Source organism: Vigna unguiculata, chromosome 7, assembly GCF_037176805.1.
Source record: "Vigna unguiculata cultivar grain cowpea cultivar isolate G323 ecotype 2 chromosome 7, ASM3717680v1, whole genome shotgun sequence".
Lineage (NCBI taxonomy): Eukaryota > Viridiplantae > Streptophyta > Magnoliopsida > Fabales > Fabaceae > Vigna > Vigna unguiculata.
In genome coordinates, this window is record NC_140798.1 from 32,262,848 (window position 1) to 32,274,941 (window position 12,094).

At 34.8% G+C, this 12,094-nt stretch overlaps 2 protein-coding genes across 3 annotated transcripts; both read left to right on the forward strand.

The window, feature by feature from the left end:
* The first annotated feature begins 5,044 nt into the window (after positions 1-5,044).
* On the forward strand, positions 5,045-8,578 carry LOC114191763 (uncharacterized). 2 transcript variants are annotated; one of them, XM_085675378.1, is made up of 4 exons: positions 5,045-5,461; positions 5,724-6,079; positions 6,171-8,115; positions 8,235-8,578. In XM_085675378.1, the coding sequence occupies exons 2-3, from the start codon at positions 5,733-5,735 to the stop codon at positions 8,095-8,097; spliced, it is 2,274 nt and encodes a 757-aa protein (XP_085531504.1). In that variant the 5' UTR covers positions 5,045-5,461; positions 5,724-5,732; the 3' UTR covers positions 8,098-8,115; positions 8,235-8,578. The 2 variants fall into 2 exon arrangements, with proteins under 2 accessions (XP_085531504.1, XP_027936945.2); XM_028081144.2 differs by having other exon boundaries at positions 5,045-5,350.
* Positions 8,579-9,941: 1,363 nt separating this feature from the next.
* Positions 9,942-11,282, forward strand: LOC114190581 (uncharacterized). The gene is made up of 2 exons (XM_028079527.2): positions 9,942-10,869; positions 11,061-11,282. Exon 1 carries the CDS (start codon positions 10,039-10,041, stop codon positions 10,783-10,785), a length of 747 nt encoding a protein of 248 aa, XP_027935328.2. The 5' UTR covers positions 9,942-10,038; the 3' UTR covers positions 10,786-10,869; positions 11,061-11,282.
* Positions 11,283-12,094: the final 812 nt, after the last annotated feature.

A 12,094-nucleotide genomic window follows, 5' to 3' on the forward strand; every position in this document is an offset into this window, starting at 1 on the left:
AGAGAGTTTTCTTATTTGTCATATTGATATATTAGAAACGTGTTCAATATATAGAGTATAATATCTAATGATATAAAAGAAAATTTAAAATCTAAGATATCATCATAATACATAATATTTTTTATACTAATAAAGAGGAATAAAATCTATTATATCTTCATCAATAAAATTAAAACCAAGAGATATGTAATATCTCTAACACCCCCTCTCGAGATGACATGAAGTTTATAAAGACCCAAATTAAAAGTATCAGATTTGGAAAGTAATCAGATGAAGAAAATTATTGAGAACTTGAGAAGACCGAGAACTTGAGAAATTCAAGAAACTTGATAAATTCGAGAAATGCGAAATTTTGAGAAATTCGAGAAATGCGAGAACTTTGAGAAATTCAAGAAATGCAAGAATCTTGAGAAATTTGAGAGATGCGAAAACCTTGAGAAATTCAAGAGATGCGAGAACCTTGAGAAATTCGAGAAATGTGATAACCTTGAGAAATTCGAGAAATGCGGGAACCTTGAGAATTTTGAGAAATTTGAGAATCTTGAGAAATTTGAAAATGTTGAAAAATTTAAGAAGCTAGAAATTCGAGAACCTTGAGAAGTTGAAAGCCTTTGAGAAGTTTAAAACCTTGAGAAGTTGAGAATCTTAAGAAGTCGAGAACCTGGAGAAGTCGAGAACCTGGAGAAAGTCGCGAGAACATGGAGAAAGTCAATGAGAACATGGAGAAAGTCGACAACAATTTGTAGAAAGTCGACGAGAACCCGAAGAAAGTCATGAGAACCTGGAGAAAATCAATCGACGAGAACCTACATAAAGTCAACGAGAACATGCGGAGGGCGATGAACCAGAAGATGAAGTAGGATTCGCCATAGCAAGAGATCAACAAGAAAAGAGTAAATGCAAAAGGTTTTTTTTTGTTTTCATCTGATACCATATTAGATTTAGATTGAGATATTGAGATATCAGAGATGGGAAGGTAATGACTCTAATACCGTGTTAGACATGTATAAGCCATGAGAAGGAACAATATATGCTACAAGTGTTTGATGAAAACTAACTCATATAGTTGTCTTACTTTTCATATTGATCTATTAGAAACTTGTACGATAAATATAAAATATATAGAGTATAATATTTTATGATATAAAGGGAAAAGTACAACCTAAAATATTATCATAATACATAATATTTGATACTAATGAAAGAGAATTTAAATATATTATATCTCCATTAAAAATTAAAATCAAGATATATGTAATATCTCTGGCATATACTAATTGTGATTCAACACTAAAAAAAAGCAAGTGATTGATTGACCAAGATATTGGTAGAAAAATTTACATGAACAAAAAGATATGCTAAAATTACATGTAAACCTTCATTTATCACTTAGAAATATAGTTAAATTATAATATATAACTCATTTCACCCTGCCAAATTTATAAATTACTCAAATGGTTTTAAATATGAAAATAATATTTTTAAATATGATATTTGAATACTAATTCAAGCGTTTGATAGTTAATTATTCTGTCTCATATGCTCTGTTTGTATTCTAACTATTTTTCCAGTGTTGTGCATAGAATTTCTCACTATACAAACTGAGTTATTGGACCTAACATTTCTTCAATTAAGGGATCTGAACCGTTATAATTTATAAATTAAACCGATTGAATCAAATAAAGTCGTATTTGCAAATATCTTATTTTAATTTAGTACTAACTCTAGTTTACTTGATCAATATGTTAAATATAATATAATGAATTCAAATTTACTTACCCTTAATTTTAAGTTGACATGTTGAATATACGATAATAGTTATAATTTACTTTGTGCGATAAATAATACTTATCAAATTAGTTGTCTTTTTAAACATAACTTACTTTTTCCTGTCTCGAGTATATGAATTAAAAATTTTGTGTAGAAGAGTACAGGATAAGAGATTATGACTCCATAACGTTTTAATAATAGTACTAGCGTAACAGGCGCTATCAGTGTCTGTGTGTATGTATTTTTTAAATATGCGTGATATTATATTAGTAGGTGATAATATTATAATGTTATTAAGTTAATATATAAATTAAAATTATATTTATTAAAAATGAAGTGAAATATATCAGAATAGATAAAAGAATAACCATTGATAAATAAAGAAGAAGAGAAGAAGCAAAGACATCTGATTCTATAAAAGTTTGTAAAAGTAACGGTCAATTTTTAAAAATTTAATAAATTATTATATTTAAAGGGTAAAATCAGTATTTTGAAAAGTAGACACAAAAAGGGAAATCCCCTTTATATATTGTTATAGATACAATAAATTACCTAAATCATAGTATAGAAAAATACATGCATATTAATGTTCTGGAAAGATAATAAAATAATGTGATATATGTAAAGCCCAATTTTCTGCCCTAAAGTTCTAAGGGCTGCCGTTAAGCTGTTGGGCCTAAAGGAGGGCTGGCCCAAAGGATAAAATCACCCTAAGTCTGCCCTAACTGTTTCATTGTGCACTTTCAGAACCCACTCCTTTGGTGCTTAGAGCCGCAACCGTCACTCTGCTAGGGTTCAACCTTGAAGCTCAGTCACATTTGTTCGAGCCAGTTAGTTCCATGTAAGTTGTATCCCATCCCACACCTCCTTGTTCTTATCTCAGTTCTAGAGTCGTACTAAGTACTCCGTGCCACTCTGTCCTTGTGTTTTCCAGTTCACTACGTTGCCTTGGGAGCTGCTGCGTTTCCTGTTCGCACTAGGAACCCAACTGTTGGCTTTTTTCCAGGTAGGGAAGCTAAGGCCCTTCTCTTATATTCTGTTGTTCCATGTTGTTTGGTTGTCGTTTCAGTTTTGTGTGGTTGGTATGATACTATGTTGGTTTGGAACGCATAGATCTGTTGTTTGGAATGGTGGGTGTCACTATTGCAGGAAAACAGTGGCGAGACCTGCAAATCTCGCCCAAGCGAGCCAGTCTCACCTAGGCGAGATGGGCAGGGGCTCGCCCAAGCCCTTTTACGCGAGAGGTCGCCCAGGCGACCCGCTCAGTATTTTTGAGCGAGCGAGCGTCTCGCCCAGGCGAGAGGGGTCTCGCTTAGGCGAGACCCCGCGTTGGTTTCTGGATGCTTATCGAGCCCTCGCCTAGGCGAAGGGGGCTCGCCTGAGCGAGACCCTTCAGCCTGAGTGAGGGGCTAGGCGAGACAGTGTGCTGTTTGGATGCTGGTTTGTTCTTGGATGATTAGTAATGGTTTTGGAAATGAATGTTATGATGAGAAACATGTATGTAATGGAATATTATGTATGCTTGGCATGATTCATGAATTGTAGATGACGGGTTTGGTATGGACTTAGCATGTGAAATAAATGAGGTGGTTATTATTAAATAGGCATGATAACGAGATGGGTTGAAATCCTATGTGCATGGATGGGTTATGATGAGTTGGATTGAGTTGGAATTGGAAACATGAAAGGTATTGGTTTGAAAGGTTGACATAACGAATGTATAATTGCATGACGAATACTATTTGACTATGTGACCATGTTTTGTCTGTGTCAGTGCGTAATACCTTGGGGTCTCTAGGTGAGACTTTCAGGGTCGTGCTTCAGTGGTTGGGACGTAATTTCATGGCCCCTGTTAGTGGGTGCCCATGGTGATGCCCCATCTGTATAATTAGGTAAGGATTCAAGGTAAGGTCGCATCCTGACACTCTAAGGGGTCAGTTAGTCTCACCTAGAGCGGACTGACTCTTGTGGTGAGAGTAGCAAGAGGCCCGAAATTCATTAAGGGCTAACCTTGTGGTGAAGGAATATTGATTCATTATAACACTTGTAACACATAGCTCGGGGGTGAGCAGCTCGGGGGTGAGCAGAGGTATCCACCACAAGTGCAAGTGTCCGCTGAATCCGACCAAGTTATACGTATCCGGATGAGTCGAGTCGAGTCGTAGTGTATTGTTTGGAAGGTCGTAACATGTTGGTGTGATGTATGTGTGATGGACTGTGAATATGTATCTGACTCCATTGATGAAATGATTTTGTGCTCTAGCTTACCCTACTTTCTTTGTTGTGTGATCTGCTGTGTGGTACTCTCTTTTGTGATGATCATCAACTTGTTGGTGTGAGCAGATGCGAGGAACACCCGTAGGCAACAGGGGGTGGAGATTCCGCTGCCTAGTCCGCGTGGACCAGTTTATATTTCCGTATGAGTTTATTTAGGGTTACGACCCATATATTTGTTCGTCCTTAAATTTATGTACTTGGTAAACTTTTCCCTCTAGTTTCTTTTGGGCATCATGGTGTGCCATGGATTGTATGGAGTTGAGTTTAAAACTCTCAGACCGCGCTTTTATGTTATCTTTCCCGTAACATTTCTTTAATTTCGCGTACTTAATTAAATGGGATGTTACAATATAGTACTTTAATTTATTAATTCGATTTATTTTGATATTTTTATTATTTTTTGGTTTAATTTAATTTTTTAATATTTGAAAAAGATTGAATTTATCTCTTTATCACTTTTTATTTAATTTTTTTAAATAATTCAATTTTGTCTTATCTTCTTTTAGACCAAATTAATAACTAAACTCAATTATAAATATGTATATTAAAATAATTTTTTATAGTTTATATGTTAAATTACTGTATTTATATATTAAAATTATTTTATTTTCATTTTATCTAAATACTCAAATCTTCTACATTTAGATAAAATATTTGATGTATAAATTTTAGAAAAATATTTTAATATATACATATAAATAATAATTAAACTTAATTATAAATTTAGTCTTAAATTAGAAATGACAAATTAAATCTTTTTTAGAAAATGACTACATTAAATAAAAAACCAAATTAAATTCTTTTTTAAGTTAAAAAATTAAATTGAAGTAAAAAGTAATAAAATTATCAAAATAAACCAAAATAATATATTAGAGAACTATGCCTAAAATCCTCTTAGAAGTTTTTTTTTTTTTTAATTTACCAAAAATTCTAGGGTTACGTTACACCGTCTTATTCATGCGATCTAAAAGGATAAAAAAGAGAGTTCATAATATCGAAGGATGAGAGATTATAATGTAGATGGACACGTTTGTGCAAGCCCAGTTTCGTCCAGCCCTAAAAGCTTTACATGAAGATTTGTTTGGGAGCAGGAGTAGGACATGACATTGCTTTCAATAAACAACAACAAATTCATATTTTGATTTTCCTTTTGCTACTTTTCCCATTCACTGTCAAAGAGAAATTAAATGTGACAGCACTCTCGCTGATGCTGCACGCACCAACCTCAGAGAACCGTGCTTCCATGTAATCCATCGTCTTTCGTATTAGAAACCCTAATTCACCTTCTCTAATAATCAGCCAGGTATATTTGTAATATTCTTCATTTGTGTTTCCTCTGATCTTAGGGTTACACTTTGATTGATGATCATACCTATTCTGAATTTAAATGGAAAAACAGCAAGTTCTTCTTCAGGTTAGGGTCTCCAATTAGGGGCAGTGAAACCTTATTGTGTCTTTATTCTTGAAGGAATGGAATGTTATCTTGTACTATAGATATTTGAATTAGCCATTCACAATCCTCAAAGTATTGAAATTTCTGTTTTTTCTTTTTTTCTATCATCAGTAAAAAGATGGAACTGATTAGTTCTTCACACCTACTTTTCTTTTTGTGTTGCTGTTATTACTGGAACATTCTTTATATGTGCCATCTTGATGATAAGAATTCTCTGTTTCAGTGGTAGGTCATGGCTGCCATGAAGCTCATTGCAATATGTCAGTCAGGAGGCAAGTTTTTGACTGAGAAAGACGGTTGTTTGTCATATAAAGGCGGTGATGCTCATGCTATAGACATTGATGATGAAATGAAGTTTGACGAGTTCAAGGTGGAAGTGGCCGAAATGTTTAATATTAGAACTGATAGCATGTCTATCAAGTATTTCCTTCCAGGGAATAAGAAGACTCTCATTACTATATCTAATGACAAGGATCTGAAACGAATGATTAAATTTCATGGGAGTTCTTCTACTGTTGATATTTATATCCTTTTTGAAGAGGTAGTTGCCCTTGAGGTATCAAACATGCCTGGCAGTAGGTAGTTATCCTTCTTTCTGGACTAATAATATCTCTATCTGTTATTTTGTAGAACATTCTAGAGCTTAATTTTGGAATTCTTGGACTTTTAGGTCAAGCAGAACAACCTTGTCTGAAACAGTAGCACCAGCACCACTAAATGCTTGTCACAGTCATATTGTTGATCCTGTGCTTGATGTTGTTCATGATACAAATCAAATTGATACAAATATGGATATGGACATGCTACCGGAAATTTCTCCCTCTCTCCCTCTTCAATCGTCAAACGAAGAGAAGTATGCCAAGGGGGCACAGCAGTGGCAGAATACTATAACAGGGGTGGGTCAAAGGTTCAGTAGTGTACATGAATTTCGAGAATCCTTGCGTAAATATGCCATCGCTCATCAATTTGCTTTCAAATATAAGAAAAATGATAGTCATCGAGTAACTGTTAAATGCAAAGCAGATGGTTGTCCTTGGAGAATTCATGCATCAAGGTTGTCAACCACTCAATTGATATGTATCAAGAAAATGAATTCAACGCATACCTGTGATGGGGCTTTTGCAACAACAGGGCATCAAGCAACTAGGAGTTGGGTGGCCAGTATTATAAAGGAGAAGTTGAAAGATTTTCCGGATTACAAACCTAAGGACATTGTCTATGACATCAAACAGGAATATGGAATTCAACTGAACTATTTTCAAGCATGGCGTGGGAAAGAGATTGCTAAGGAGCAGCTTCAGGGTTCTTATAAAGAGGCATATAGTCAGTTACCTTTCTTCTGTGAAAAATTAATGGAGGCTAATCCTGGTAGTCTTGCCATGTGCACAACAAAGGAAGACTCAAGCTTCGACCGTCTCTTTGTATCACTTCATGCTTTGTTGCATGGCTTTCAACAAGGTTGCCGACCACTGATTTTCCTTGATAGCATTCCATTGAGATCAAAATACCAAGGAACACTATTAGCAGCGACTGCTGCAGATGCTGATGATGGTGTGTATCCCGTTGCCTTTGCCATTGTTGATGATGCGGAATGTGATGATAGCTGGCATTGGTTCTTACTTCAACTCAAATCGGTGCTTTCAACATCTTGTCCCATAACGTTTGTCGCAGACAGAGAGAAGGGGCTGAAAACCTCAATTGCAGAGATATTTGAAGGTTCATTTCATGCATACTGCCTGCGATACTTGACTGAGCAACTTTTTAGAGACTTGAAAGGGCAGTTTTCTCATGAGGTAAAGCGACTCATGATTGAGGATTTATATGCTGCTGCTTATTCCACCAAACCAGAAGGTTTTCACAACTCGATGGAGAGCATTAAAAAGATTTCTGAAGAAGCCTACAATTGGATTATTCAAAGTGAACCTCAGAACTGGGCTAATTCATTTTTTCAGGGTACTAGATATAATCACATGACATCAAACTTTGGGGAGCTCTTCTACAGTTGGGTAGCTGATGCAGATGAGTTGCCGATAACACAGATGGTCGATGTAATTAGGGGTAAGATTATGGAGTTGATAGTTACCAGAAAGACGGCTTCGGATCAATGGGAAACTAGGTTGAGTCCATCCATGGAAGATAAGCTTAAGAAAGAAAGCCAAAAAAACCATTCACTTTCAGTTCTGCAATCAACATGTAGCACCTATGAGGTTTGTGGGGACACAACTGAGGTGGTTGATATTGACAGATGGGAATGTAGTTGTAAAGCCTGGCAACTGACTGGTGTGCCATGTTGCCATGCCATTGCCGTAATTGGTGGCATTGGCCAAAGTGTTTATGATTATTGCTCCAGATACTGTACAACCGAGAGCTACAGGTTGACATACTCGGAGATTGTGCATCCAATTTCAGATGTGGAATTGTCTGCTTCGAAAGATTCTCAGCTTGTGGTAACGGTAACACCTCCTCCCACCAAAAGACCCCCTGGTCGACCAGCTACAAAGCGATTTGGACCTCAAGAAGTAGTCAAGCGCCATCTCCATTGCAGCCGATGCAAGGGACTTGGTCATAACAAGTCTACTTGCAAGGAGCAACTATAGCGCTGGATACAACCATATGTAAGTTCTTCCTTCATTACAGTTATGGTTGTGCTGAATTCTGAATTTGCTAATCTTTAAAGAGCACTATTGGATTGACAATGAACTAATATATTTCCTCTTTTTTCTTTTATCAACAGAGTTTCAGCCAAGGATCGGTAGCACAAGGGTCTGTACATGCATCTAACTGATCTTCTGAAGGGACTGAAAAAAGGCACTTGAATTACTGTAGTTTTAGGTGTACAATAAGCATGGTAGTTCATGGTATTTAGAATTCTTTCGCACAAGGTTTACTTACTGGTTTAAATTCATGCTGTAATCTCGACCAGTTAGATTTTCCTTGTTTGAAATCTCTCCTTAGTCTGGATAAATGAGATGGAAGTGTGACAAACATAAAATTAGGGATGGCCAAATAGATTCTGCATCCAATTGCACTGATTGTAAATACAACGTCAATAAATAGTACATTTGGGGCTTCTCTGCATGATTGTTCTTTGGTTGAGTTAAATTGGATTAATTTAAAATCATTGAATGTAATTTACATAAGCTTTTAAATTGGATTAATTTAAAATCATTGAATGTAATTTACATAAGCGTCTAAAGTAGTTTTAATCTCTTATTGAAAACATGCACAATGTGATTGGTTGAGTGAGCTATTAATGGTGAGAGTAGAGGAATATATAAGGAATTGTACATTTGAAGAAATTTAAATTTATTGAATTTGGGTTACTTTTTTTTAAATTATTATTTTTTAAATTATTTGGATAAGATAATTTTAATTTTTTGTGAAGTATTTTTAAATCATTATTGAATATAAAAATGCCAAATACAAAACTCACCTTCAATTTTGCAATCAAGTAGACAAATATCTTTCATAAGTTTTACGGTTGAAAAAAGTTATTACATTAAATCAATGATATTTTAATCTCAACCTTATTGAAAATATCTCGATAAAAATTAACAAAATAATATTTCAAATTTAGAATCAGAGAATATTGAAAAGATACATATATAGACATGAGAGAAAAAAAAATCAACTGATATGTTATTATTGATTATATTATAATTATAATGATTTCAACTGATACGTTGTTATTGATTATATTATAATTATAATTATTTTATTATTATTATTATTTTATGATTCTAGAACGTGTTGATTTTCATATTTTTCTAACTTTTATTTGAGAGATATGCAATATATTTAATAAAGTGTAAATTTTTAAAATGAAAGTCTAAATTTAATTAAATATAATGTTGAATATAAATTTTGTCCATATTATTATAGAACGATTTCAATACGTTAATATTATAATTTAATAGGGTAAGAATAAAAATATAAAAAAATCATGTTAGTTTCACATTCAAAAATTTGTTACATAGTTAAGATTCATTATTTTATATATTTTAATTTCTTTTCTTTTATAAACACTAATAGAAATACCCATATTTTCACACATGTATATCAATTTTTATGATTGATTATCAAAATATAAAAAATCAATATTTTAATTTTAACTAAAATAAAAATATTATTAAATTTATAAAAAAATATATTTTTAAAAGTTAATTGCAAAAGAATAGACATAAAATTCAAAGAATAAAATAATTTACATTAATAAAAATAGACTTGGTATTGAAACGTACCCGTCAAAAAATTATGGAACAGTTACTAAAAATAATTTTCTTTTTATATAAGTATAAATAAAAACTTAACTTCTTAATAACCATTTTATTTTTAAATCAAATGATTCTTGGTGTAAAAAAAAAAATCATTTTCGTAAAAAAATAAAAAGGTTCAGTTACACAAAGCATAGCCTAGGTAATAAAAATATAAAATGAATTTAGTTTTCCTCTTCTCCATCCTCCTTCTCTCCCATTCTCTTCCATCCATTCCCCTCCAAAACCCTAAAACCCTCACTTTCAAAACCAATAGCCATTGTCATGAACCTTCCCCAGACCAAACCCACTCCTCCGCCGCCGGACACCATCTCCAATCTCGAATGCGCCCACTGTTCCTCCAAGGACAACAGTCTCTTCCACCGCCTCTGGATTCGCGGCATGAGCCGCCGCGTCTGCACCTCCTGCGTCCTCCTCCTCCACCCCTCCTCCTTCTGCCCCTCTTGCTTCCAATTCTTCGATTACCCTCTCTCCAACACCTCCTCCCACCGTTTCCTGTCCTGCACCAAATGCTCCTCTCTCACTCACCTCGACTGTCTCCCTCCCCCTCCTCATCCCTCCCCCTTCCTCTGTCCACCTTGCTCTCAACCAAACTTCTCTTTCTTCTCCGATTCCACCTCCCCACTCGACAAACGCCGCGCCCTCATTCTCCTCTGCGCCTGCAAGGTTGCCTCCGCCGCCGCATCTAAGTCTCTCGCCCTCGCCCGGACTCGAGTTGAGCGAACCGTCCGCGAGGCTGCCCTTGCGAGAAAGAGGGCCCGGGACGCTCTCGACCATTGCTCCATTCTTGACAAGATTAAGCGCCTTGGCCTCGAGGGCACCCTTGAGGTTTCTAACGCTCGGAATTTGGGAACACATCATAATAATGTTGTGTGTAAAAAAGAGGAGTTGAATAGTTTCACAGGACAGGGTAAGGTTAATGTTAAGGTACCTTCTGAGGTGCCGCCCTTGCCCTTGCCTCGCCCTGTAGTTAAAAATGGGAATAACGATGGCAGATTATTGAATCGATAGAGGAGTTGATAGGCCAGGATTGTTGATGGTGCCTCTACTAATATTTTGTAGGTGGCACTGGAAAACCATTCAGATTTATCCAAGGTATTATTTTATTTTATTTTCTCTGAAATTTGTGCTTTAGTTAGGGCTTGTGTTCTTAAATTCATGTTTTTGTTTAAAGTTTGAGGATCGCAATTATAGGGATTAAAAACTTTTCTTTTTCATCATTCCGTGAATGATGCTGGTTTTGTGGATTAAAATATGAACAACTTGCGTGAATGATTTGAATGCAGGTAGAAGAAATGATGAATGCGTTCTAGATTTTCTGTTGCGGTGGAATTCTGAGGTGTATTTTTTCTTGAAGCATGCAGCAGATAAGATATGGTTCATTTTCCATTGCGATGTAACCTTGTAAAGCCTCCTTAGTAATGTGATTATGCAATTTAAGTGCTAAGCTGTAATTACTTGAAGCATATTTTTTCCTCCTTAGTATTAGATGCTAGTCCATTCTTCTATGATCTTTATTCTTTTTCTTTTTTACTTTCTTTCTTTAGTGGCTGATGGGTGACTGCTTCATAATAACTTTGGACACCTTGGATTCATTAGCTATCAACTTTGGAAATTTTTTATTTGGGAATAGTTTGTACTTTGGCCATAGCAAATTTCACTGTGTTGGTGATATACTAGAGTTGATGTCAGGTTTATGTTTCTGATGGGAGTAGGTCATACTCCTAATAAACTTTTGAAAACAACGGAGTTTTCATAGTGCTCTTGATGTTCCAATTTAATATTCAGGGTAAAAGTTATGGCTTTTTTGACTTTTTCAATAACCTAAAATTTTATTGAATTAAGAGTGTAAGTGCTACTGGAAGCAGTGATTGGAAAGGAATGCTTTCTTAGATCTATGTTCCTTAATACATATTCTGCGTATCTTTCTCCCATGAGAGTATCTATTTTGTAAAATGATTATATCATATATACATGCCCGTACAAATTAGTGTCAGACACCACTAAGATAGTCCAATAAAATATCGCAAATTAAACTGATATATTTTTAGAATCATAAATGTATTCAAAAATATTTAATATTTATACTATCTTATTAAATTATACCATCCAAAACATATGATGGATCGTACAATTTAAACATTATAATTTCACAATTCAAAAATACTTAATAATGAGCAATTTAGACTTTTCAAACTCTCCTAAGGAGGGGCACCCATGGGGCAGAAGAACCCTCTATAAGTAAAAAGTCAGTAAAATCAATATGGAAAAGCAGTTGGTAGCTAGCAATGGCAAATTATCGTGATGTAGAAAATGAAGT

Coding starts and splice junctions, on each gene's coding strand:
- LOC114190581 (XM_028079527.2), top strand. CDS start 10,039: ATGAACCTTCCCCAGACCAAACCCACTCCTCCGCCGCCGGACACCATC.
- LOC114191763 (XM_085675378.1), top strand. CDS start 5,733: ATGGCTGCCATGAAGCTCATTGCAATATGTCAGTCAGGAGGCAAGTTT. Junction 6,080..6,170: donor TCAAACATGCCTGGCAGTAG/GTAGTTATCCTT, acceptor TTGGACTTTTAG/GTCAAGCAGAACAACCTTGT.